This window comes from Corticium candelabrum, chromosome 1 (genome assembly GCF_963422355.1).
Source record: "Corticium candelabrum chromosome 1, ooCorCand1.1, whole genome shotgun sequence".
Taxonomy (NCBI): Eukaryota; Metazoa; Porifera; class Homoscleromorpha; order Homosclerophorida; family Plakinidae; genus Corticium; species Corticium candelabrum.
In genome coordinates, this window is record NC_085085.1 from 2,014,422 (window position 1) to 2,041,923 (window position 27,502).

At 42.6% G+C, this 27,502-nt stretch overlaps 4 protein-coding genes across 5 annotated transcripts; 1 reads left to right on the forward strand and 3 right to left on the reverse strand.

Moving 5' to 3' along the window:
* Positions 1–286: 286 nt before the first annotated feature.
* On the reverse strand, positions 287–8,279 carry LOC134195883 (drebrin-like protein B). Its single transcript, XM_062664975.1, has 14 exons — positions 8,256–8,279; positions 8,135–8,209; positions 7,935–8,075; positions 7,575–7,652; positions 7,389–7,474; positions 7,264–7,326; positions 7,118–7,172; positions 6,790–6,873; positions 5,761–5,933; positions 4,591–4,623; positions 3,641–3,725; positions 3,510–3,579; positions 937–1,021; positions 287–748 (listed from the first exon to the last, which is right to left on the reverse strand). The coding sequence occupies exons 1-9, from the start codon at positions 8,277–8,279 to the stop codon at positions 5,823–5,825; spliced, it is 717 nt and encodes a 238-aa protein (XP_062520959.1). The 3' UTR covers positions 287–748; positions 937–1,021; positions 3,510–3,579; positions 3,641–3,725; positions 4,591–4,623; positions 5,761–5,822.
* Positions 8,280–9,195: 916 nt separating this feature from the next.
* LOC134182372 (death-associated protein kinase 1-like) lies at positions 9,196–27,407 on the reverse strand. 2 transcript variants are annotated; one of them, XM_062649777.1, is made up of 13 exons: positions 27,253–27,407; positions 23,900–24,023; positions 23,741–23,839; positions 23,524–23,619; positions 21,652–21,753; positions 21,495–21,587; positions 21,340–21,438; positions 13,290–13,352; positions 12,584–13,228; positions 12,335–12,523; positions 10,209–11,148; positions 9,496–9,766; positions 9,196–9,431 (listed from the first exon to the last, which is right to left on the reverse strand). In XM_062649777.1, the coding sequence occupies exons 2-13, from the start codon at positions 24,020–24,022 to the stop codon at positions 9,413–9,415; spliced, it is 2,739 nt and encodes a 912-aa protein (XP_062505761.1). In that variant the 5' UTR covers position 24,023; positions 27,253–27,407; the 3' UTR covers positions 9,196–9,412. The 2 variants fall into 2 exon arrangements, with proteins under 2 accessions (XP_062505761.1, XP_062505755.1); XM_062649771.1 differs by lacking the exon at positions 27,253–27,407 and having other exon boundaries at positions 23,900–24,261.
* LOC134189988 (uncharacterized) lies at positions 17,076–17,814 on the forward strand. The gene is made up of 2 exons (XM_062658392.1): positions 17,076–17,341; positions 17,409–17,814. Exons 1-2 carry the CDS (start codon positions 17,076–17,078, stop codon positions 17,812–17,814), a joined length of 672 nt encoding a protein of 223 aa, XP_062514376.1.
* On the reverse strand, positions 18,918–20,263 carry LOC134190031 (uncharacterized). The gene is made up of 7 exons (XM_062658446.1): positions 20,039–20,263; positions 19,876–19,981; positions 19,685–19,802; positions 19,423–19,630; positions 19,120–19,353; positions 18,986–19,047; positions 18,918–18,921 (listed from the first exon to the last, which is right to left on the reverse strand). Exons 1-7 carry the CDS (start codon positions 20,261–20,263, stop codon positions 18,918–18,920), a joined length of 957 nt encoding a protein of 318 aa, XP_062514430.1.
* Positions 27,408–27,502: the final 95 nt, after the last annotated feature.

The following is a 27,502-nucleotide window of genomic DNA, read 5'->3' on the forward strand; positions in this document are numbered from 1 at the left end:
CTGCGTTGCCATCGCGTGCAAGGTATGTGGTCTAATGTAGGCGTGACTGATTGGCATCTTCTCATTGGTCGTCGCTTGGTGGCAGAATTGACAACTTGAGTGTTGACACGTAAATTGATCCCGCCCTAAAGGGCGTTGACACGTCATCACAAAAACAACGCTGCGCCTCATACATGCATATGTGATGCCCATGATAACGACGTTTGATAGCGACTTGGAGTGCAGAGATAGCAGACATGCTTGCTTATTTGCTCTGCAACTAGACGACACGTACACTTGTGAGTACAGTAATGTATTCAACAAAACTCAATTCAACACTACACCTCCTACTCTCACGTCATCTAGACGCCTCACTATCACTCCATCTCTCCTCTAACTTACACATCTAGTCTGTCTGCTCGTTTGCAAACTCTGCCACTATTCAAACTGACGGCTGGGCTGCTGACTGCTTGCTTCTCTTGATCCACTGCATGACTTGTTGATGGACTAGACTCACAAACTGCGGCTTTGTGTAACTAGAAACATTAAGAGACAACCAACCTTTGTATTTAAGACAGACTCATCTACCTTACATTCATTTGAGAACTGACACTTGATGTCTCCCATAATACATTTCCAATACATTTAATTAACTTACTTTGCAGCATGTTGCATGCAAACCACACCAACATGCATGAACATCAATTCATAGCAATGACCAGTGCCACGTGAATAGTGATGACTGGAGCAAACTATCCAATGCAGTTCCCTACAAGAAACACATCACAATGATCTCAATAATGTGGTGTGTGTGTGTGTGTGTGTGTGTGTGTGTGTGTGTGTGTGTGTGTGTGTGTGTGTGTGTGTGTGTACTACACAAATACTACTAATTGCTACAATCCTGCATCACAATCGTATATTTCAATAAATCATAAACTAGTTACACTTGCGATTTACCTGCTGCTTAAACCTTCATCTTTCCTCATGTGCTAGCCACTTCTTGCTCTCAGTTTCAAGCATCCAACTGCTCCATGCGAGTTTTCTAAAATGCCAGCAATATATTACACTGCAGTAGACCAATACAAGACGAATTTGCCTTTGCAATTTCTATTTGTGCATCTGACTTTCAATCTACTTGCCTACATGTCACTTTCCTGTCTGTCTGTCTGTCTGCTAGACCTGCACATATTATGCTCATTCTATCTTGCATTATGCTATGCTGCAGTGCTCACCCAATTGTACAATTTTGCTCAAATTATGCTCACACAATTTGACACAACTTGGCTCAAGTGATTTGTTGGAAAGTAAAACAAAGTAAACTTACAACAAAACCAAACTACAAGTTTTGAAATGCCAACAAACTGGCTTGACATTCCAGCAAAAATATGCTTAACTGGTTTTTAATTAATGTTTGTTCTATTGTAACATCAATGCCATGTGTAATCTCCAAGTTCTCCGCCATATTAATATTGCTTTAGCAGACTAGCTAGCACTTACGTGATGATGTATTGCTTGTAAACCTTGCAATTATGCTCGCTTTATGCTCAATGCTTGTCAGTACCAATGATGCTAAATATAATGTCTGCATAATATGTGCAGGCCTACTGTCTGTCTGCCTGTCTGTCCGTCTGTAAACTATACTGTCTCTTCAGCTCAAAATTATCTACGACCACTAGGCCCATCTCTCCAGTGCTAACTTATCTACTGTACAATTGACTTTTGTATAAATCACCTAATGAGTATCTTGAGCATGCCATCCTATCTAATTTCCTTTGATATCACTTTCATTGCATCTCTGCAATGTCACTGCCAGTTGCCATCGCCAGTAAGTTTTGAAATCCATGCTGTTGATTTTTTCATTGTCATCTCTTTTGATCATTGGAATATCTGATGCAGAAACTGCTGTCCATCTTTACCCCAAATGTCCAAGTGGTCAAACACAAGGAGGACCACAGTAGGGTTAGAGTCACTTGGATGTTTTCTGAGCTGTACGTTTCCTTCTTCTTTTCCTCTCTTCTCAGAGCCGCTGATCCACTGCTTTGTGCTGTAAATAGAATGATGTCAGGACACCAGGGGTGAGCTATGGATACATCCAGCTCAATATTCAATTCAAATGCATTTTGAACGTTGATATCAGGTCTGGCTTGGAAGCTGCTATACTTTGTCTCGGGTCTATGATATGATTGAGATGGACGTGATTTAGACAGTCTGACCAAACTGATGGAATTATGGGTCCAAACTGGTCCACTCCTCCACCAATCTTGCATGTCATAAGATGGTAACCTTCATCATCCAGTGGTTTCCCACATTCACATGTATCAACTGAAGGAGGCAGTGGTATTGGGTGACCCAGCCTAACAAAAGCTGCCAAACAGAACAAATCAGAGAAAGTGCAAGCTGCTGTGAACTAGAAATGCAGTCCAGCCAGACTCCTCAACCTTTTCCTTGGAGAGACTTCAAACGAGCAGCATCTTTCATTGACGAGTTCTCAATCATGTGCAACACTTGCACTCTGACCAGTTTTCCTTACAGTCGATGTTGTAAGTTTTCGATGTCAGGTAGTAGATCCGTCACTGTCTGGCCTGGATTCAGTGACTTTTGCAACTTGTAACTGATAGTGTCTATTTGGGCATTCAATGAGATTGCTTGACTAAGCACTGTGTCTACCAGTCGCCTTAATCCTGAAAACCAACTTGGTAATACGTGCAAATATTGAAACCAGCCGACAACAAATGCAATTGGTGAGAGGTTTTGAATAGAAGTGAGCCCAAAACCACCATGCCTGATAGAAAGTATAGCTTGTGCCCATGACCTAGCAGTGATGTCATCTAGATATAAAAACTTGCTGAATGTCGAGTGTGTCTGTATATCGTGTATATTTGCTGGAGGTTGGAATTTATATAGAGGAACGGTTCTCACTAGATGACTTCATCAATGTGCGTGACTATGTCAGAGGAGCAACATTGCACTTTGTCTGTCTGTCTGTCTGTCTGTCCGTCTATCATCTGACTGTCTTCCTGTCTCTGTCTGTCTGTTTTTTGTCCATCATTTATCTTTGTGTGTCTATTTCTTTGTCTGTCTGTCTCTCTGTCCATCTCCCTGTGCAACTGTCTGTCCACCAGCCTTTCTACCTGTCTCTATCTCCACATGTTGTTAATGCCACAATCACCAATCACCACACAATACATACAAAAAACAACAACACAAATCCGTAATGTCACATAACGTTTCCATCAGACATGCATCACACAACACTTGCCAGTGTTCATGCACACTCCTGCATACGCAACCTGCCTGTCTGTCACATTCCTGCTGTTTACTAAACGTCTGTATTGAAGATAATGAAGCATACAAAGAACTAACGCAATGTGCTCTGTCTTCACGTCTACGATATTCTTCCCTGTCACGAGCTCTAGACATGTCAAATGTCACAGATAAGCAACACATAGAGCACACACACACACACACACACACACACACACACACACACACACACACACACACACACACACACACACACACACACACACCCCACTTCTGTGCATCAATTGCTTGTGCACGTTCAGCTTCCCTCTCTCCACGAAGTTGTCTCTCTCTTGCCTGCCAAACCAAGCAATCACTGACTGCACAAAAACTCCACAATCCCACCCATAACACAGACCTCCATCTGTTCGACTTCACCATCTCGCTTCTTTGCTTCCTCCTCTTGCCTTACGTTCCTCTTGAACACACTGCTTCTCAAGTTTCTATTAACAAAGTAAGAAAACTAACACACAAACAAACAGACAGACAGACAGATAGACAGACACACAAACAGACAAGCAGAAAGATCGACAAACACACACACACACACACACACACACACACACACACACACACACACACACACACACATGCGTGCACACACAGAGGCAGACAAACAGGCAGAAGGGCAGACAGAGAAACGGACACACAGACACACAGACAGACAGACAAACAGACAGACAGACAGACAGACAGACACATACAAACACGTTGAGGCAGACAAACAGACAAACAGACAGACAAATAAACAAACAGAAACAATAAAAACAAAAAACAGGCAAACAAACAAACAACACCACAAACACAACATCCAACAGCACTCTACAGTTCACTAACTCAGAAAATCAACAAAAATCAACAAAAATCAACAAAAATCAACATCACTGCTTTACAAAATATTTCCTTTAAAAAGCCACAAAAGACCATTACCCTAGAATAAACGTCCCCTTACACATGTGAGACATCACATACCTGGTATACCCTACACATGCTCGATACACACCGAAAACGTGTCCAACAAACCAAATTTGTAAACAGAAACAATTTGAAAGGATATCAAAATCTTTTTTGCTTGACGTGTCAACAACAGACAAACGAGATGCAAATACCATGAAGATAAATGCCAAGCGCACACACAGACGAGCAATACAAAACACTGAAATCATATGCTAGTGTGGCACTGGATGAAGGATGGCCTTATACACAAGCTGAAGGTTTTTCAAACACGTCAGGGTAAACATTGTGGCATTTTAAGGTGATATGATATACAAAGATGTGGCTGGTAAATGTATGTACATCTCGGCTTACTCTCTGTTCAGCTAGTGCTTGCTCGGCTTCTGCCTACAACAGCCAACATAACACACCAGATCAACAATATGTACATGCACACACACACACACACACACACACACACACACACACACACACACACACACACATCACAGACATGCACCACATCTAATGTGACATGCAACGATAACTACAAACAAACTATTGATAACAACTACTTTTTAGTATATAAAAATATTTTAATAAGATAGTGGCTGTTAGACATTGTTATGTCATTGGAACACATGAGGAAAACGTGCCGTAAAGTACCTATTTAATGTGCTCTTTAGTCATTCACCTCCTCAGTAATTCGCCCCTCAGTAAATTTTGTCCCTCGGTAACTCAACTCTCAGAGATATACAGCAATATGCCCCCAGCGATCCACCCACAACCTGAGCAATATGCCCCTCAGCAAATCTCGCCCTCTTTGACCCTCTGCGATCTGCTGCACCCTTGGCAATCCGTCACACCCTCGACGATCCATCGTCCCTCACTGATCCTCTTGCTCGTCACTGATTCTCTCACCCCTCACTTATTCACCCCTCACTGATTCACCCCTCACTGATTCACTCCTCTCTAAATCTCCCCTCACTAACTAAATCGCCTTCTCACTAATTCAGTCCCTCACTCCTATAGTGATGCAGCCTTTAGTATTTTGCCACTTAGTAAATCACCCCCTTCGTAAACTGCATAGTGCCATCTGTGCCTGAAATTATTTCTGAAGACGTCCAGTAATTTAAAGAACCTTAGACATCGCAATACCCAAGCTCTGCTCACAGGAGGCTACACTTACTCCAATTCTGTGTTAATGTATGTTACACATTGTCTTCTCAGCGATTTCAATGTGCCATGAGAGCGACACTACACAACTACCTCACTGTAGCAAAATTCCTGATTGACGTCTTGGTCCTCAAGTTATTCTAGAGAATCCGACTCTTTCGAAGACAACACCACATCTAACTTGCTGACTGCACACCCACTAACGTGTGTTACGGTCTGGGTGTCCAAGGCTACCAGGCAAAAGGCACACCTGATGAAGTACAAGACGTCTTGTTCACACATCATTCTAACCCTCACTTATCAATGCATGCCCTTCTGTATGTAAGATAACACAATAGATTATGTAGTTTTGTTCACATATTTTCTTACCTCTGCTTGTGCCTCTGCATCTCGCATGGCCCTTGCCTCTTCCACTGCATGTCTTGCTTCTTCTACTGCATGCTGAGCGTCTGCGGCTCTTCTTCCACCTGACAAGTAGCGACTTCTCGCTCAGCAACAGTTTCCTTTATGTGCCTCACTGCAGCACCGATTGTCTCACGTTCCTAAGACAAAAACCATACAAGTTAGCTAGCAGAATTTCATAAATATATTGATGATATCATGACAGACAAACACACAAACAGACAGACAGACAGACAGACAGACAAGCTTTTGTACACAGTAGCTTTTAAGTGTAGTCCTCATTTTGTTTTAGAATAGTTTCAATTTTAGCTTAGTTTAGTTGATGAACACTACTAGTAGTTGGACAGTACATAGTCATTGCAAAATGTATTGCAAAATGTATCATAGATAAAAGTTCAAATATATGTGATTGACAGACAGACAGACACACAAATAGACAGACAGACAGACAGACAGAAAGACAGACAGAAAGGCAGACAGGCAGAAAGACAGACAGACAGACAGACAGACACACACACACACACACACACACACACACACACACACACACACACACGTGCACACACACACACACACGTGCACACACACACACACGTGCACACACACACACACACACACACACAAATAGACGACTAAGTGGCACAATCGTAACTTCCAATAAATCATAAACTAAACTCCGTTTCACAATTAAAGTCACCTCTGCCTTTGAGAAGTGGCTTAGGATACCTAACACCATATAATGTACCGGATGGCCTATTGTTGTAGTGGTGTCTCATTACCGCTCTTTCAATACCTTGCCAGTAAACTACACAGAAGAAAGCCGACGATGCTGTAGAAAGCGATAGAGAGTGTAGTGGCTGTACCTAGCATGCAGATTACATTCTCAAGCTGTTTCTAGTGACTAGTCTAGGGTTACACGTCAGCAGCCCACTTTTGACTGTAACTGGAGAGGTGACTTTAATTCTGAAAAAGACTTTAGTTACTCTTGCAATTTACCTGCTGCTTAAACCTTCGTCTGTCCTCGTCTGCTTGCCGCTTCTCTCTCTCGGTTTCAGCATCCAACTGCTCCATGCGAGCTTTCTAAAATGCCAGCAATATATTACACTGCAGTAGACCAATACAAGACGCAATTTGCCTTTGCAATTTCTATTTGTGCATCTGACTTTCAATTTGTGATGTCACATAACGTTTCCATGACAAATGCATCACACAACACTTGCCAGTGTACATGCACACTTCTGCATACACCATCTGCCTGTCTGCCACATTCCTGCTGTTTACTAAATGTCTGTATTGAAGATATTGAAGCATACAAAGAACTAACGTAATGTGCTCTGTCTTCTTCTTCACGTCTACGATAGTCTTCCCTTTCACGAGCTCTAGACACGTGAAATGTCACAGATAAGCAACACGTAGTGCGCGCGCGCGTGCACACACACACACACACACACACACACACACACAACCTACTTCTGTCCATCAATTGATCGTTCACGTTCAGCTTCCCTCTCTCCACAAAGTTGTCTCTCTTGCCTACCAAACCAAGCAATCACTGACTGCACAAAATTTACCACAATCCCACCCATCGCACAGACCTCCCTCTCTTTGATTTCACTGTCCGCTTCTTTTCTTCCTCAATTTTTACCTTACGTTCCTCTTGAACGCGCTGCTTCTCAAGTTTCTATTAACAAAGCAAGAAAACTACATACACAGACAGACAGACAGACAGGCAGACAGACAGGCAGACAGACAGAGACAAACTACATCAAAAGCAACTCAACCTCTTGGTCAGACCAAAACTTGTCTCGTTTGTTTGCATCAATATCAGCTCGTACGTCGGCTTTCTTGTAAACCAAACCCTGCAAGCAACACACAAATCACTAATTGATTGCAAATAAACAGTACAATACACATTGCACATTGACATTTTAACTAAAAGCTAAACATCTAACAGAGACAAACTACAGATAACAAAATTAATTAATTCATATATTTACATATTATATAAATTATCAAAATTATTAATAAAATAAATTATTATATATTTATTACATTAATTAATATATCTGACTTCTTAAAATGTATTGCAAACTACCACAACCCACAGTCCATCCCATTTAGTACAAATACAGCATACATACCACTGGACCGAATGGTTCCACTCGTCTGGCCTTTTCCTTGCGGAAGCCATAACAAGCTCCAGACGATTTCGACACTTTAAAAAATACGACCTTCTCCTCCACGTCGCCTTCATGACGAACATTGATGGTCACGTGAGCACACTGAGAGAACAAAACAATCACAAAACAACATGCAATAAATATGCATGTAACACACAAACCCTTAGAAATCCGGCAATATCGTTGACATGACGTTGACAGACGCCTTTCTGTGATGTCGGTGCCACCTCCCCAAACTATACAGAAAAACCGATTACATAAATACACAACCAGTCAACAAACGACTAAAAGGTAGCAACTATTCATTGATATAAATATAATATGAATGTCCCTCGTGGACGTGTTCTTCAGTTTTGATCTTAGAAAACTCACTCAGTTGATAAGAACAAGCTTCGGCAGGTTGGTGTTCGGATTGGTCACTTTGCACCATCCGTATTGTATTTTACTGCCACTAAACTCTTCGCCCAATTCCTCGATGCCCCCATCTGCAATGAAATGGATATAACTTTCATAGATATTAATTAAACCACGCCCATACTTGCATGTCTACAGCAGAAACATTGCTACTGGTGTTACCAAACATTCAAGAATAATACCATAAGGGTTACATACTAATTAATATCAATTTTATAAATTTTAATACATGTACAATCGTTTCTTAATTTTAAACTAAACTTTTAACGCGTACATAATAATCCAAAAAAAAGTATAAACTGCGCACGCGTACACAGTTTTCCTGTCAACTCGATTCCCTGCGAGGTTTACATGCATAAAAACTGACCTCCAGTCTCCATCACTTTTAGGTCGTTTGTCTGTTTGTCATAACCGAACAGCGCCCTGAAGACGAACGTGCAAATGACGAAAAAAACACATTCGACCGACGCATGCGCAACAGATGTCAGTTTGTGTCCGACGAATCGCTGATGACGTCTTCGTACGCGGACTTTAGCTCATTGCCAAATCGAGAGAAATTCACCGACGTACTACTCACTCGCAGCACACACGCCCACAAGTACAGCACGCGGGCTGGACTTCCGGCTGAAACGGATGTGGCACATGCACGCCCCATAATGACCTACTTGCTGTGTTAGATATCATGAGTTGATAGTTTTGGTTGTTCCTTACAAAGTATAGAGTGATGTGTCATTACAAAATTAAGACAACAGAGAGTATGAACTCAAATTATCATTCATTTGTCAGTCTGTGCTGATGGTAAGTTGATACAACTTGAGCATAACCACGTCTATTATCTACTTGTTACAATTTGCTGAGGGAAGACAAACAATCGTTCGACTGATCAATCTCATACAATTGACAAAATGTGTAATAATACTCTAAAGTGTTCAATAGAATGATTGAATCAATACAATAAATTGTTTCTACAGATCAGACATAGAAGACTATCTTAGCCTCTCACATAGCCTCCTGTGGGTACTCTGCTAAGATGACGACGTTTTGCTAAATAATGACAACACATCTTGTCAATATCAAACCATCTATTAGCATTCACATATGAGTTTACCTCTTAAATTCAACTTTCATTTCTTCACATACTGGTGTAGATATCTCATAACACATCCTCAACAAGTCCTCAGCCGTCTTGCTTCCTCCATCTTTAGTCCTTCGTGCTTCAATGAGAGCAAGCAATTTGCCAGTAGAATACGGTATATCAAATGTTTGTCTTCTGATCTCATCACTGTTGAGTCCCAATATGGTCAACCCAATCTCGTACCACTGGCCACTGCAGTGTTTAACAACAGCATCTCTTATAGACTTGAAATCAGGCATGTTTCCTACACACAAAACATGTCATGTGCTAGAGACACAGGAAATTAGAATCATGAGGATGGGTATTCTTGTGAAGCCAGACCGCTTCCCTCTAGCTATCTGTAAGGCAAGAAGATGTCCCCCCATTACAGATAGCAAAAAGAGAGTAGTGGACAACACAGTGCCTTTGATGGATACTAAAGCAATAGTTTGTATGTAGTAGCACAAATGAGTCAGTTGCTTGTACAACATGGTTTGTCTGCCTACTTTAGTGCTTCATATACTGATAAATTGTAATTATAGTCAATTGTCACAATCAGCAACTCCATGCTACTGTACACAACAAAATTGTCATGCAGTTACTAAATATGAGTGAACTGTTGACATTGGAATATCAAGTGTGTTGGTAATAAAATTCATATCAGTGTAGCATTATTACAATTATGTGTGGATGGAAAATCAAGTTACCTTGTTGAAATGTACGATCCAAGTGAGACGCTTCTACACCCAATTCCCTTAAAACATTTAGTTTCATATCAGCCGTCACAGTCACATTGCACTGTCCAGTCGCTGCTCTGCTGGATACGACCAGTAGGTCATTAAGACTTTCTACCATCAGCTCATCACCAACTACTTGTTTAACAGCAGCATGTGCTCCTTCTTCCTGTGCTTCGTTGATCTCCTTCTGAGAGTAGGTAACGACTTGTTTCAGTTGTTTGTGTTCCTCCAAATGCTTTCTGCTCAGATATTCAGTCTGATATTCAGTGCCTGGACTGTAGCTGTCTAACATATCTCTCCAAAGAGACATGACAGTGTCCAGCAGTAAAACACATTCTGCTTCTGTTTGCTTGCCTCCTCGACACACAAAGTCGACAGAACGAACAGGATCTATCATGGCCACCAAACACTCAATGAGATTATGAACTGTATTGCCTTGTGATAAGATCAGTCCATCCCTCCACAGCCTTGCCTTTTGATCCAAAGTAATGCAAACTTTAGATTGAAACATGCAGAATGTAGATGGACTGAAGATGGTCGTCTGACTGCTGCAAACTTGACGTCGACCGACATACACTTTCTTACTCTCATCTTTCTTCCACATGACAGACAGATCCTTAGGAGGCAAGAGAGCTGGAAACATGTACGTGTCGTCGCTGCCTTCCACTTTGACGCAGATACCAAGAGATTTGTTGATAGCAAGAACTTTATCTGTGTTGAGTTGAACAGCAATCTTGTGATCTCTCAAGTAATGATCGATTGCCGTTTTCACTTCTTCTCTTGTTACTGTGCCATCATTTCTCTTTGACTTGACATGCCACTTGAAATTCTCAGAAGCAACAATAGGACCGATGGCATATTGATGTAGACAAGCAGGATTGAGAGCAGCCACATCACCAACAACAGCAATCTAAACACAAATCATAACATTAGACAAAATGGACAAATGTTAATCACCCGGCGACAACTCCCCATCCCTAACAAAGCCTCTGTGTGCTACCATGACTCTCTGGGTAAGCACTGACAATCCACCTGGAGCTTGGCCAAAGCATCCTGGGCACCAGCTATGGTGCAGTTCTGCGACTGGACGCCAAGGACCACATGTACTCGTCTGCTGCAGAATATTATTTTGCCAAGCCAGAGGTCCCAGTACTCATTGATGCTCCTGAGTCGAGAGAGGCAATTGAGTGTACGTTCCTTGCCCAAAGAAGTAATGCTATACCTCGCGATCACACACACACACACACACACACACACACACACACACACACACACACACACACACACACACACACAGACAGACAGACAGACAGACAGACAGAGACAGAGACACAGAGACACAGACACACAGACACACAGACACACAGACACACAGACACACACACACACACACACACACACACACACACACACACACACACACACACAAATGGACAAAATGGATATGCCCTTTGGAAAGTACCGAAGATAGCAACCCCTGCCTATTTCTAGGTAGGGACCCCGGCGCTACTCGAAGTTTTAGGCCGCACTGACGAACCCCTTGATGCATGGCCAGAGCATCAAAGGGCACTAACTTTGGCACAGCCGCGGGACTGGACCTCATGTCCACAAGTACCCGTATATACTCTGTGATGTTCTGCTAAGCCAACGGTCTAGTCCATCTCCAGTCAAACACAAGGTACTCATTTACACTTCTGAGTCGAGAGAGGCAACTGTGTGTGAATTTCTTGCCCAAGAAAATTACGTCTGTACTTGTCCGTGAACATACGACCTCAACGGCATAGGGCCAGTTCTGACAATCCACATGCAGCTTGGCCAAAAGCACTGACTATGGCACAGCTTAGGGACTGAACGTCAAGGCCTACCTACACATAACCGTCTGCTGCATGATGTTCCTGCCAAGCCAGCTGTCATGTCCGCCCCAGTCACTGACGAGGTACTCATTTATACTCCTGAGTCGAGTAAGAAAATTATGTCTGTGCCTATCCTGTAGTTGAACCTGCAACCCAACACACACACACACACACACACACACACACACACACACACACACACACACACACACTGAATGACTAAACAGCTGCTAGTCATCTCACCTCTCCTGAATGATCCAGAAAATCAACTACCTTCTCTACAACCTCCTTCTCTTGTCCTGGACATGCTTCCTGCTCAATCATCTTCATAAGTGTTGCCGTCTCCATGAATGGATCTTCTTGCTTCTTACGAAGAGAAGGAAGCAACTTGGACACGACTGGCTGACAAAGACGAGGATACAGAGGAGCAGACTGTAACATAAATATCTGAATTAGCTAGCAAATAAGTCCAATAGAATTAGTTTTGGTCACCTCCTCAAGTTGCTGCTTAATGCCACTTAACAACTTCTTCAGTTGTTTCATTTCAGGAGATTTGCTCCTCCTGCAGTCGATAACCAAACATTCTTGAATGATGTTGATCTTGCCTTTGAACAGCTCACGAATGTAGTCGACCACACGCTGCAAGACACGCTGACCATCACGATAATAATCTCCTCGACTGGCCATTATCAACACTGTGGGTATAAACTCTCCATCCAAACTGGATCTGAGAAATGACAGCCAGTACTGAAGATCATGTAGCAACTCCTCATCGCTGAACCGTCGTCTCTCCTTTCCTCTCACTAGACTCACTAGCAAGATGAAGAACGAGTTGGATGCAGAGAAGAAGAGGCCATGGGTTTTGTGGAACTGCTTTTGACCTGCATGGTCCCACAGTGAGACCAGACCCACTCCTGGAATAAGGGCTATCATCACGTTGATACCAATCGTGCGTTCCTCTTCGCAATCCGGGTCGTCTGCTTGATTCTCGTTTGTGAAAATTCGTTTGAACCATCCTCGTTTGAGAGCCTCCATGAGTGTCGTCTTTCCTGCTCCTTCTGAACCGATGAAACACAACTTGATGATTTCTGGTCTCACTGTGCCCTCAGCAAACAGAACAGCATACTTCTGTTCATCCTGACAATACAAACCATCCATTCTACACATACCACCATATCTCACTACATAAACTTCTCACTCTTGCTTTCTTCAGTCGTCTTCTTAGTTCACCATCAGCCAGTTGGTATGGTCTCTTACCATCCTGACAACATAACACACACAAATAAGATAAGATGATCAAGTCAAATGTTTGAAGACAATACAAAATATGAATTACTACAGCTACACTAAATTCCACTTCCATTACAATTGATTTGGGCCACGAATTGGCAAAGAAAATGGTTGAGACATAATGTAAACTAGGCTAGAGATGCCACAATTTTATAGTTTTTCACTTCTTCACAAATATGTCGTTATTATGACAAGAAGACTAAAACGTGCTTGTTGACAACATTAAAGTTTGAATAAGTCCCTATTTGAAAAAGGCCTTTGACTCTCAATACCATGAAACCTAGACTCGTGCCCAGTCCTCCTCCGCGCTAGGTTGCTTACACCACGTGCGCTAGCTGTCACGTGTGTATAGGTCCATGTGGTTTCACACGTGTGGTTGGCTTAAGCACGGTGGAGGACTGGGACCATGCTTTGTCACGTGACAAACATGTTTGTAACGTGACCGAAATGGCGTGACGTGATTGGTAGATACTACTTCTATTTAGCATGATAGTTTCCGTAGGAGGGCTTTTGTAATGCACAATCACACAATTAGAAAGACTAAGTACACAACAATTATAGAGCCACTAAGCCATTACGTGTCGATAACTTGTTGACGGTGTTCATGTCCGTGAGATTGCGATTAGAGAAGGACTTTCGAGAAGAGCGGTCTCAATGGTAAGTACATGTGCATTCGCGCGCGCCTAAACCTTCTAGATATCTGTCGAGCCACACGTGTACGTGAAGGTAAAGCCTCTCTTTTTCAAAAGGCTGCGACGGGTCCTGATCCCTGTATCTGCCAGAGCACCGCGTTCAGGCGTCCCTGTTAGTTACGTCCAGCAGATTTTGTTGAACCAATTTCAAGCTAATATCAGTCACGTCGAGGTGGCTCGTATTGTGAGACAAGCTTTCCCGGAAGCTCGCCACAGGATGGACCATGCCACCAAAACATACGTCTACGATGGTATTGCCTTCGCACCAGTCTCTGTTGGAGCTATAGCACAGTCTACTGACGCTTCAGACTTGCGGAATCACCCCTCGCCTTATGCAAGTAAGATACGCATACGTAGAAGAGGTGTGCACGTGCAGAGTGCCTGTTTGACCTGTAGGAGTCACAAGGAGAAATCGACAAGATTCGAATCAAGCAAGCGGAACTTGTCCAACTCCAGCGAAGCAACATGTCTCAAGAGATTATGCGGAGACGCCAATCAATTGGCAATTAGTAGAAACGACTCTGTCGTCCGAGATGGAACGTTTGCGGGAGTCCGACTGCTGTTCTCTTGGTCGAGGGCCTGTTTCGTGGCAAGATTTACGCCGTTTTTCCGTGAAAGACATCGAAGACACGATGCGTCGTCAAAGCCCTCATTTGTTTGGCATCTTGCAAGCGCTGGTCAAAGGGAAAGCCGACGAGGAGGCTGACAGCACACGCCTGCAGGCTCTCATCACCGGCACTGTGGCACTGAAGTTTAGAGATCGCCAAAGCAGTGGGATGGCACTCCTAACAGCCTACATGCTTGTTGCTCGCGGTGCAGGAAAACAAGCAATTGCAGACCTCAACCATCTTGGCGTCTCACAATCGTATCAACAGGTTTGGCGACGTCTAAAGAACTTGGCGAATGATTACCAGGATGTACAGCAGCTCACGAAAGAAACACACATCTGGGTGTATGACAATCTGAATTTGTACAAAGGTGTGCGTCATGAAAGAAACGGTAAGTCAATTAATTAACTGGTGAATCTATAGCTGTCACACAGAACATTTACTTTACTGATTGTCATTCAATCACTTTTAATTTCTGGCCTAACTTATTTAATTAAAGTACTCCAATATTACAGCAAATTATTTTCAGAACTTATGACTGGAGGTGGAATGTGTACAGGCACAGCCATGTACACAGAAATTTAGTGTTGATTACTAAACAGATTGATCAATGGGCAGATGTAGAAATACAAGGCATGCATGGCCTAAGAGAGTATTATCTTATGTAACAACTTTGTATATATTATTTGTATAGCTAGGACTGACAGTCTGTTATGTAACTGCAGGTGTGTCAGCCACTATGTGGAACTTGACCACAAGACTAGTTATCAAAGTGAAAAACTCTCCTCCCAGTTGGGATGCTGGACCACAGGTGTGTACACTGTAGTGTATACCAGAGAGATTCTGCTGTGGTCAACTCGATTGTCTCACACTAACCATGCTGTGTTTAATTGCAGAAAAAGCGGTCAGAGCTTCATAAAGAAGACTTACTTCCTAGTAAAGAAGATGACGAGACACTCATGCTTGACGCAGTGGAGTTTGTCATGGCATTCATGGTGGAGAAACTCGAATGCCTGTCCCACCTTAAGAGGGAGAAACGACATCACCCTAGAATTCCTTCCTCAAAGTCACAGATTGTGCCACTGGAAATCCTGGACATTGATGAGGCCTCCACTGACAACAACATTATGATCCTGGAACATTTTTATAGGGATACTAGAAAAGAGAAACCTGATATGCAGGTTTGTAATCCTATGCATTGTCAACGTGTTCAGATTTTATAAGGCTGTTTATGTTCTGTTCATTGCTTGTTTAATTAAGAGGTAATAATTTTGGCTTTGTGTTAATTTATTTACCTATGGACAATTTATGCGCAAATTTTGAATTTTAGGGGGCTTCCACCACTCTTAATACCTTATTTACGACTATAAATCAGAATACATTACCTCTGTGGGGCTTATAAGTTTTACAAGTGATAAGCTAAAATCTGAACATTAAATTTTGTCTTTTTCATTGTATAGTATCTATGTCAACCTTGTATTGGTTAACTTGAAAATAACCATTAGAGGAATGAATCTTTGACTTTTCACATTGCACTGCAAGCAGTTTGAATAATAGTTAATTATACTCATGCAAATCTGCAGGCAGCATGCTGTATGATCTCGAGCATAATGGCTGAACAATAGTGGTCCCATTCAAGCCTGTAATTAATGTTTTAGCAGCATCTAACAATTGAGAACATTTTGAGTCAGTTGGCATGCGTGGTAATTGTTTCAACTTGAAAGCATTGTTGTTAAGTTTGCGTTAGTTAGGTTTGAATCTGCTAGTAGTATTAGTGTTTATTAAATTAATAATTAATGCGCAGGAAAGTGGAAAGAAAGTGTGGTACTGTTAGTGACTAAAACTTTTGTCTAGGCTGTGGTTGGTGATCAGAAGACATGTAGTAATATTAGAGGGGCCAAACTGATGCGATCATTTGAGAAAGATCCTGAGCATAAGCTGCATTGGGCGTGTGAATGTCCTGGTGAGTGAGGAATTAACCGTCTTAAAGTTTAGACATGTGGTGCATCTCCCTGTTTAGGAGATTTCCACTTTGCTTGGGAATGTTTACGAGTTATTTTTATGACTACCTGGGGCTCTGAGAGAGACAGCGGCTCTCTCTGTCATTTAAAAGATATCAGTGGAAGAAGGCAGGTGGGACGAGATGTCAAAGTCTTTAATGTGGGAGATGAGTTTCTTCGACATGCATTTGAAGCTCATCTACTGGCAGCAATCACAAATCATTTCAACTTACATTCGCCTTCAGACAACATAGCTGACTCCACAAAGAAGACGCATTCATGGCTGCGGTGCAAGGCTGAAAAGATTGTCCAATGCTCTGTGCTCCCCTGCGAGTCTCCTTTGGTGCTCACCAAAGTTGATGAATTGTACATGTTGCATAGACGTTTATTGTATATGGGATTTCTTTATCTACGACTAAGGGACTCCATCAGACGAGAAGACGGTCCTAGAATTATTTCAGCGTGGAAGTACTGGCTTGTCATGTTTCTTGGGTCTGGGCGAAGGAATTATTCTACAGAGGCAGCAAACCTGTTAGCTAATTTGAAAGCTGACTGGTCACCATCCATGGCCTACATACAGACCTATAACAGGACAGTCAATATGACAGGCGAAAGCGGAGGAGGCAAGCCAATTGACCAAATGTTGGAGCATTACAACTTGTAAGTGGCATAGCTGCATAGCTGCATCATGCAGTCAGTTGTCAGTTATTCAGAATGTTGTGTATAGGATCATGAAGAATGCTATGTCATCAGCACCAACATTTTCGTTTGACCATGTCAAGGTCATATCTAGGACTGCCTTGTTTTTGATGGAAGCTGCTCACAAGGCAGGGACTGAGCTGTCATCAACACTAAGTCAAAGGGCTCATACAACACCCTCAGCTGAGAACGATGTTTTTTTTATGAGTGCAGCCATAAATGCCAGTGGGGTTGCAGCTCAAGTAGAAGGACGTAAAGGCAAAGTCACCAAGCCAGATCCAAGAGAGAAAGGACTTGAAAAGTTGGAGCAAGGATGGTTGAAGGCTTACTTAACTAGGTCATGTGACATTGACTCCGATCTATCTGAGGACTGTGACTCTCAGGCAGAATATGAGCTAGAGCCGGAAGTGCTTATAGAAGATGTGGAATGCTAGGGTCATTAGTAAATATAAAGGCAACAGCACCACCTTTCTAGTTGTTGTGTTGATTTTTATGTTGGGGCTGCATGCATATCGAGCGAGACCATCAGTGGTCGCTATAGTAGTTGCTCTTTTAGTAGGAGTGTGTTACAGCATGCAGTTGGGCTAATAGAGAGTGTTCAAAATTGCAGCCCATAACTGCATGTATTTCTATTTATTTTAATAGTGACGTTCTCACAGTGCATGCTATCTATACGTATGTACCGGCGATTACTGTGATACCGTACTCGCGGTAGTATTGGAACAGACGAAGTCTCGGAAATTATGCTACGAAATTCTTCTGTGTAATTACACAATTATTTCACTACTTCTATCTCTGGGCATGCGCGTCATTGGCTGCGGGTGGAGCAAGTTGCATGTCTCCAAGTGGCCTTCGCTTTGCGCTTGAATCAGTTGCTTGCTCCGATGTTAAGCTTCGTTTCATGCTCCTCTTGTGGCGTTTTTGTGGACTGTCAATGTAGTGTTCTTCGAGGGCGTTCCTAACGACAGAATGTATCTCAGAGGAGTAGCGTTGGTCCAAATTTGAGACAGCGGACAGGTCTTCTACTTCCAAAAAATTGCCACAATTGTCAACTATCTCCCTAATAGTTCGGTTTGTGACAATTGACTGGGGCCCCAAGAAGGCTCTGCCATTCCTTTCGAAGGTTCTCTCTCGCCATGAAGCCAGGGCCTCAAAGAGTATGCTCTTTTCTGCATCCGTCACCTGAAAATCGCAAACAGTTTCTTGGAGCAGCTACAGGAACTGACTGACTAAGAGTTACTCACGTCTCGCCGTTTGTGTTTTCTGGAACGGCGAGCTGAACATGTGCGGTGAGTCTGTTGTGGCACGATATAGCCATTTGGGTCTATGGTTACTTCTGTGCATCCTGTGCAGCATGGGCTGGATTCGCAACGGACAGGAATTTCTTCGGAGTCTAGGGCAGTCAGAAGGCCTCTTCTAATGCAGCCTCCTCCTAGGATGCTGTTGATGCGGATGTCCTTGGTCTTTTTTCTGAGTTCTTTGGGATGGAACACAATGGCTGCAGTTGACTTATGGCCATCTCTTCCTGCTCTTCCTATCATCTGCACCAGAGCAATGATTGCTAATGTTACCACATTAGAACTGCAACAACCTACTTGAAACCACTCTTCAATAGTAGATGGTAATCCCAAATTCACTACCATGTGAACATCAGGAATGTCAATGCCCTGCCAACAACACTTGGAGATCAATGTACTAGTCTACTTTACCCTATACTGTATGGAATGGGGACTTCTCACCATGCCAAAGCCAATTGTGGCTATTACCACCAAAATCTTGCCAGTTTTAAACTGCATTTCCACCTGCCTTCTGGTGTCAGCTCTGAGGCTGGAATGATGGAGGCCAACTTGCAAACCTCTTGATGATAGACATTGCCATAACTTTACTGCTTTCACTTTCCGCTGAACATAAACGATAGTTTTGGGGAAACTCTCAAGTGACGTTAACCCAAACAGCAAGGATAGAATGGCCTTCTGCAGGTAAAGGTCAATGTGATAATTACAATGTGCATGACCTTGCAGCTGACAATATAATGCAACAACCTGGCTCTGAGGTGTCTTCTTTGCATACAAAAAGATGTTGGGCCGATCCAGTGGGTATGAAACAAGCACTTTTCTGGTCATACAGAGAGACTGGCTAATCTCTCTCAGCATTTTGCTAGGTGCTGTAGCAGTCATTGCCATAACAGGACATTGGAGAAAACTCCTAAGTTTTCGCAATTCTTTGAATTGCGGTCGGAAGTTATTACCCCTATAACACATTATAAGGGTCATGTAAGCAATGGTCGAATACGTGTAATGGTACCAGTCACAGATGCAGTGTGCTTCATCCACAGCAATTAATCCAATTAAGTTATTGCACTGAGACTTGCTGAAACACTCCAGCCAGACCTTGCTAAGAGCAGTCTCAGGGGACATGAAGACTATAGAATGTGGGCCATTAATTAAGCTCATAGATGCATTGTAGGTACTTGAACTAAAGATATTTGAACTCACTGAATTTGTTACTGGTAATGTACTGAGCTGCTTGGCCAGCAGTCAGTGACCGAGACCTGAGTGGAATAGCAGCTGCAGGCACTTGTAATTGTTTTAGAGTTTCAACCTAATCATTAATCTGGTTAGCAAACTAGGATCGAACGTCTAGATATTTCTAATGCACCTGGTCATTCATCAGCGAATTCAAAGGACTGATGACAAGGCAACACTTCTCCAGCGCTAAGACTGGCAGTTGGTAACACAGGGACTTTCCACTGCCCGTAGTCATCCGAACGACAACGTCCTGGCCCTGCATGATGGCGACGGATGCTTCAAGCTGGCCTCTGCGCAGTGAAGGGTATCCATAGACCTCTCGCAGTACGCCACACAGCTTCTCAACGTGTCCCATTTGAAATTGGCGCTCAACTAGCTATGCGTAGGCGTGTGCTCTAGATTTGTGAAAGTAGCCAGCTGTACGAAATATGTCCGTCATGGGCTGCGTTATCCTACGCTATACTCTGCTAGCCGGCGCAGTTTTGCGAGGAGGATCGTGCATGTGCATGATGGCGTTGATTTGTGAGGCCAGGCGACTGACCGGTTGTAGGCAAGTTGTTAGGCTCTTGCTAATCTACCACCTGCTGTGTCGTTTAGCAGAGCCTCTGCAAACTATTAGAAATCTTAGCTGAGACCAGGGGGCTGAGCTAAATAACTTAATTAGACTCAAAGCATGTCACGTGACGAAGCATGGTCCCAGTCCTCCACCGTGCTTAAGCCAACCACACGTGTGAAACCACATGGACCTATACACACGTGACAGCTAGCGCACGTGGTGTAAGCAACCTAGCGCGGAGGAGGACTGGGCACGAGTCTACATGAAACCAACATCCTTGTGTCACCCAAAAAGCAACGTGTAGATGTCATACTCACATATGCTTGTGTCACTGTGTACCCACTCACGTTTATATTGAGACCACACTTGATGCCTGACAATAATAGCACAATACATTCCTAGCCAACACAAGCTAGTGAGTTACATTGTATCTGTTCCTGACAACTGTGTGCTTTTACAATGCTCTTAAGAGTGGCTGCTTTTCTTGTTGAGTGTTGAAAATAGAAAAGATTTAGTGATACGTGCTTCAACTTTGTTGCTTCTAATTCATAGCCTTGACCAATACAATTATACAATAACTGCCTCTGCTCGAACGACAGCCCCACAGCAGTCTTACACAAAATGCACTTTACATTTTATGGACATTTCCATACATCTATTTTAAGACTTTACAACAATTTAAATCTCAATTGTTGGTAAATAGCACAATACCTAAGACAGCAAATAATATGCATATTTTGTAATACAAACAAATTGCTTTACCTCATTTCTAAGCAGACAAAACAGTTTAGTAAATACTTGATTAGTTTATCCAACTTAACTTAATTGTTGCTACACCTACCTAACATTTGATATTTGATTGTCACTACACCTACCTTGTCTGAAGCATCAGCATCTGCCTTGTTGGCCAAGAGAAACTCAACCACATCACGACTGTCATACTGAGCAGCATAGTGCAGTAAAGTTCGTCCCGACTGCATCAACAATACAATAAATGTCACAGAAATAATTCACAAATTCTATTTCTCACGTCATCCTTCATTTCTGTTCCCAGTTTAACAATTGTTTTTATCACATCATCTCTCTTGTTCTCATATGCCCAATGCAACACACGAGGAAGACTCTATACACACCACACACTCACACACATTCATTTCATTCTCTCAACACAACTGACTGTCACACACCTTAACTGTAACATCTTCTACTCTTTGAGTTGCCAACACCAAACGACCAGCTGTTGACATGTGATCTCTTAACATAGCCCAATCAAATGCAGTCCTACCAAACTGACCATATACAATGAATATTAGCAATGTGTTAATTGTCCAACAAGCAATCAATGCAATACAACTGCCAGCAGACTATCCATCACTACTCATAACACAACACCATGTCTGCTAGTAAAACACTCATCTACATCTCCTGCTCCACCATACACACAATCAACACTTTCCAATATCAAATATCATTCACAACCACATTATTAAGCCACCATAACTGGGATGAGACCCTTTCTATGTGTACTCTACTGTGTTGAGATGTGTGTTGGTCAAGCGAATGGAAATGACGTTGATTTTGAGCCAATCACAAACGTGATGGTTTGTGATGTCTCAATGCAAGTGTAAGTGTAATAGCTGTATGGCCATCCAGGTTAGTCTCCCTTAGCCAGCCTCTCCCCTTTTTAACATCCAGACAGTGGGAGAGGGTCTGGTACAGTTCCTTTAATGTTGTCATGTTGCCACTTCACCAATAAACGATGAATACTGCTGTGAGCTAAGAGATTGTTTATAGCAGTTAGATGACCTTGGCTAATTACTGATGGGAAGGCTGTGGTATTCCAGAGCTCGTCATTTCAGCTTAAACAAAAATAAGCACAGTTTTATACATGACAATATGATAAAAAAGGCATTATTTGTGTGTGTGTGTGTGTGTGTGTGTGTGTGTGTGTGTGTGTGTGTGTGTGTGTGTGTGTGTGTGTGTGTGTGTGTGGTGCTGTAGCTCAATTGGTTAGAGTGCATTTGGAGAATGAAAACATCTGAGACTTTGCAGGGTTGCAGGTTCAAGTCACAGTGATGGCGATCTATGGCATAATTTCCTTAATTTCTTAAGCAAGAAACTTAAACACAATTGCTTCTCTCGAATCAGGAGTATAAATGAGTACCTGGTCATTGACTGGGGTGGACATGACTACTGTACAACACCGAGCAGCAGATGGGTACTTGTGGGACTTGATGTCCAGTCCCAGAGCTGCACTATTGTCAGTGCACCCAGCCAAGCTCCAGGTGGATTGTAGCGCTGACCCTAAGCCTCGATGTAGGCACGGGAAGCCCTGTCTCTTAAGGTCGACGTCGAATGACATGGAGAGATTGACATTTGTCCATTTGTGTGTGTGTGTGTGTGTGTGTGTGTGTGTGTGTGTGTGTGTGTGTGTGTGTTTGTGTGTGCAAGCTCGCGTGCGTGCGTGTGTGTATGTGCTAAAACTACTAACTCAATTGGTATAGACACTCTGCACACAGACTAATTTCACCCTTTTAAGAAGAACAGTGTCAGTCCAATCATTTGTTAGCTGCATGGCTTTCATTGCCTCCTCTTTTGCCTTATTGCCATTTGACTGTGTGCAGGCCGCTTCTTTCCATCAAAGCATCACAATGATTGCCTTAAGATGACAGTTTGCAGCAAATACAAAAATACAAACGTATGCAGTGCATGATTGTATGAAAGGAAAAGAAAATGCAACCTTTTCAAGGACATTACCTTAATATGGAAACTTAGTAACTTGCTTAAAAACTAGATACCTACTAATCTTTCCTGGATGAAAAACAGGCTGCTCAGCTAGAAGAACAGTCTAATCGGCTGTTGGCTGCATGTGTTTCATTGAGCCCCTTTTCGAGGTTATGGTCAAGTAAGCAAACACACTACACCTTTATATACATACATCTGTATTACATGGGCAATGCAGAAGGACTCTGCTAGTTTACGTTATTAATACATTCATTTTAAAACATAACTTCTCATACTCACACATCACCACATCAAACTGCATCACATACACTCACCCCATCCTTCTGTCCAGCATCAGCATTTGACGATAAAAGGAAGTTGACCATTTCATCATCACCATTCTCTGCTACCATCATTAGAGCAGTCTCACCCTGCAATGACAATAATTGTGTTTAATTGTTTGTCCCTACTGTAATATCCATCCTATCACAAATCTCATCACATCATTTAAATCTCATTCTCTTCATTCATTCATTCGCTCTCAACACTTACCCCAGAATAAGTTTTGTTCACATCTGCCCCTCTCTTCACTAGCAGCTTACATACAGAATAGAAACCATAGAAACAAGCATCCAACAATACAGGCCGTCCCTACATTAGAGTGAGTTGTTGTAAACAACAATAAAACGAGTCAATCAATCAATAACATACTGAATCACTACAAGCATTTGGTGAAGCTCCTAGACTCAACAATCTGTCAATCTCATCACCTTCGCTATTCCTTACAGCAACCTCTAGTTGGCGATTCAATGTTGTGATGCCTCTCTCACTCATTCTAACATCACAGTAACACATCAATAACAATAAATCCTTCCAATTTCATTAACAAACGACAATTCACTCAACACGTGCTCTCAATCCAATCAGTACACAACCACATCAACCCTTTACTCACATCACAATCTAACAATCCATTTGCTCTAATCTCTAACATCCCACCAATTAACTCTCTCATACTGGCTGTGTTCACACTAGTAGGGTTTAGAAATAAATGGGTTTGCTACTGACCAATTACAATAATGAGGTCAGTTTACAACAGGAATGTGAGTTACAGTAGGCTAGCCTACGCCTTCGGAAATATATGGATAGTGCTGGGTTTAGTGTTTGTCAAAACATTCCAGTTTATTCATACTGCATATCACAGCAATGAATCAAAGAAGATTGCTCTATTTTGTGTTGCTCTGGCAGTTTTTTCTTGAGCAAATCGAATCCGCAGCACGAATTGCGGAATTCTGTAGTAAAAGATGTTGTCACATCCGTAGATTCAGGCAACTGTTGCTGTTCTATCACATGCATTTGGTCCCTACACCTAGAGAAGGCACTCGAAGACGGAAAGTGGTTGAAAGACGTTTCAATTCTTGCACAGGAATTGAGTAGCGTAGCTTGAGTACATGACACAATCGGTTGCAGTCTGCTAGAGTTCACACAGCTAACTAGAGGCAACTGGATGAGCTCAACATGTGAGAACACACCTTGCGCATGATAGCACAGCAAAACCCGGGTTTGCTACTGTCTACAATACACCCTATAACCTCAAATTGCAAATGCACGATAGCATCACAAACACGTCAAGACGTGAAAGTCTTAGCCAGTAGACGGGTTTACAAGCAAATAAGAGAAACCGTGATCGTGAGTCGTGCTCATCTCTTTTCCCTAACCTTCTCATACAAGATCATACCGTCAGTCTTAGTAATTTCTTGTGTGCTTGTGCGGTCGGCAAAGCTCTTTCGCACAAACGAGAAATTCAACGAGATCTTCTACCGGGATATATCGACGAGTTGGCAGAAAGAAACGTTGCACGTCTCACTCACCTCTACACCCACTCTCCACTACATGCACTTTCGTCGCCGCTGCTGCTGCTGCTGCTGCATGTTTGTGTCCGCCCGCTCACACAACCACAAAATGAGCTTGTTGCTTGCACGTGCCGAACTTCATTGACAAACCTGCCCACAGTATGTATGAGTGATTGGCATGTTCTCATTGGCCGTCGCTGATGACAGAATTGACAACTCGAGTGTTGACACGTAAATTGATCCCGCCCTAAAGGGCACTGCCACGTCATCACAAAAACACTGCTTGGCTTCATGCATGCATACACGTGTCCGTGATGCCCTGCTAACAACGTTTGATAGCGACTTGGCGTGCAGACATGTTTGCTTATTTGCTCTGCAACTAGATGACACGTGCACTTGTGAGTACAGTAATGTATTCAACCAGGAGAATAGAAAGAGAGAAGATGGAGCGTCCATCTCATACTAGTAGGCATGGGTGGGGTGATATCGTTGTAATAGTAAGAGGCGAAGCCACTATCCTAATATGGTAACTTTGAGTTAGCGCTAGAACGACAGCTTTGACACTTTCGCTGCAAGACGCTTGCAAAACGAGACGTAGACGTTGACAGAAACATTCACATCAGTACAGCGCACTAGCAATACTCAGATAGACAGGAAAGTGGCAAAAAATACGCATGTCCTTTCAAAAGCTGGCCTTGGTGAAGGGACCACACTTTCTTCTTGTTGTCGGGTCATTGTTCAAATTAATCAGCTTTCTTGCAGCTTCCTCCGGCTGCCGTATTCTCGACCTGACGCTAACTCAAACTTCAGTTTGAGTTAGCATCCAAACATAAAGTTTCAAGCATCCAACTGCTCCATGCAAGTTTTGTAAAATACCGGAAGTATGAGCCTTTGCACATGCTCAACTTGCTGACAGTTCCAAGCGCTCGTTTGCTACTAAGAGTTCCAACAGTTCTGACAGTTCTGGTAGTTCCAGTTCTAGAACTGGAACTAGTATTCGAACGCACCCTAAATAGCCCAATCTGTTTCGTCCGTCCATAAAAATGTTTCCCAAAACTGAATAGGTTTGTCAACGTGTTGTTTGGCGTACTTTAATCGTATTTGTCAATGCTTTGTTGAGAGAAGTGGTTCATCCTTGCCACTCTTCCACACAAGCCAGTTTTGTTCAATGTTTTACAAACTGCATGTAGATACGTGCACATCAACTCTGGACACTTTATCAGATCCTAAGAGTCTTGGATGTCATGCACAAGTTGTTTTTGACTTCTTGGATGATGCGGCTCATAAATCTCTGAGTAATGTTAGCTGGCCCGCCAGCACAGTGAGCACCGAAGTCATTTTTAGTGGTCACCACTTGTACACGACTTGACAAATTGTGTCGACTGATGAATGCTCAAATGATTGGATATATATTCTTGTATCCCTCCTTGGTTTAATTTAATGATTAATTAACTTAATCACACTCGATAACCATCTGTTTGAGTCTCTCACTCGACCCCATTTTTGTGGCATAAATAAAATCGTTCCTACCAGCAATCATCTTCAGCAAGAATTACATTCATTCAACATCTATTGCTCAAACAATAAGAAAACTTGTAGGACAAAACTAGTACCAAAATGGAATCAAATTGCTAAAGACAAACTGGTCTAAATAAAATTTTATGAGGGATTCACAAACCTTTGCTTTCTTTGTATTTTGGGTTTGACTGAATTTCTAAACATTACAAAGAGTAAATTCAAAATCTGCTATTTTGTTTCATAGTGCAATCAAATCAAAGTCATTTTCTTGGTATGGATACTAATAAAAAGTCAGGAAAAGTAAAAAAGAATTTGTAAATGAGGTTCACAAACCTTCAAGTACCAATCCTGACTGTACATACGGGCACACCTGTGTACTATTATTCATCGTCTTTAGGCAAGCGACCACAAGCACGTCCGGTATGTCTCCTCCTCCATAACTCACCTGTATGAACCTTCACCCTCAACGCAACAACCTGGTTTACAAGCAAATAAGAGAAACCGTGATTGTGTGTCGCGCTCATCTCTTTTCCCTAACCTTCTCATACAAGATCAAACTGTCAGTCTTAGTAATTTCTTGTGTGCTTGTGCGGGGGGACAAAGCTCTTTCGCACAAACGAGAAATTCAACAAGATATTCTGCCGGGATACATCGACGAGTTGGCAGAAAGAAAACGTTGCGCGTCTCACTCACCTCTCTAGACAACCGCTCTCCTCTCATCAATCTGCCACAAGTTTTTCGAGCGCCCCGTCAGACAACCAATGAGGTCGGTCGCAGCTTCGCACGTGCTGACTTTCCTTCACAAACCTCCCGTCTTGCGTTGTTGCAAACTGCCACCTGCAAAAGAAGTGCACGCGCATGCCTAGCCTCGAACTTCCAGACTAGAGAGCGCGCGAACTCTAGTCTGGACCAAGTCGATACTAAAATGATTTCGGAAATAGCC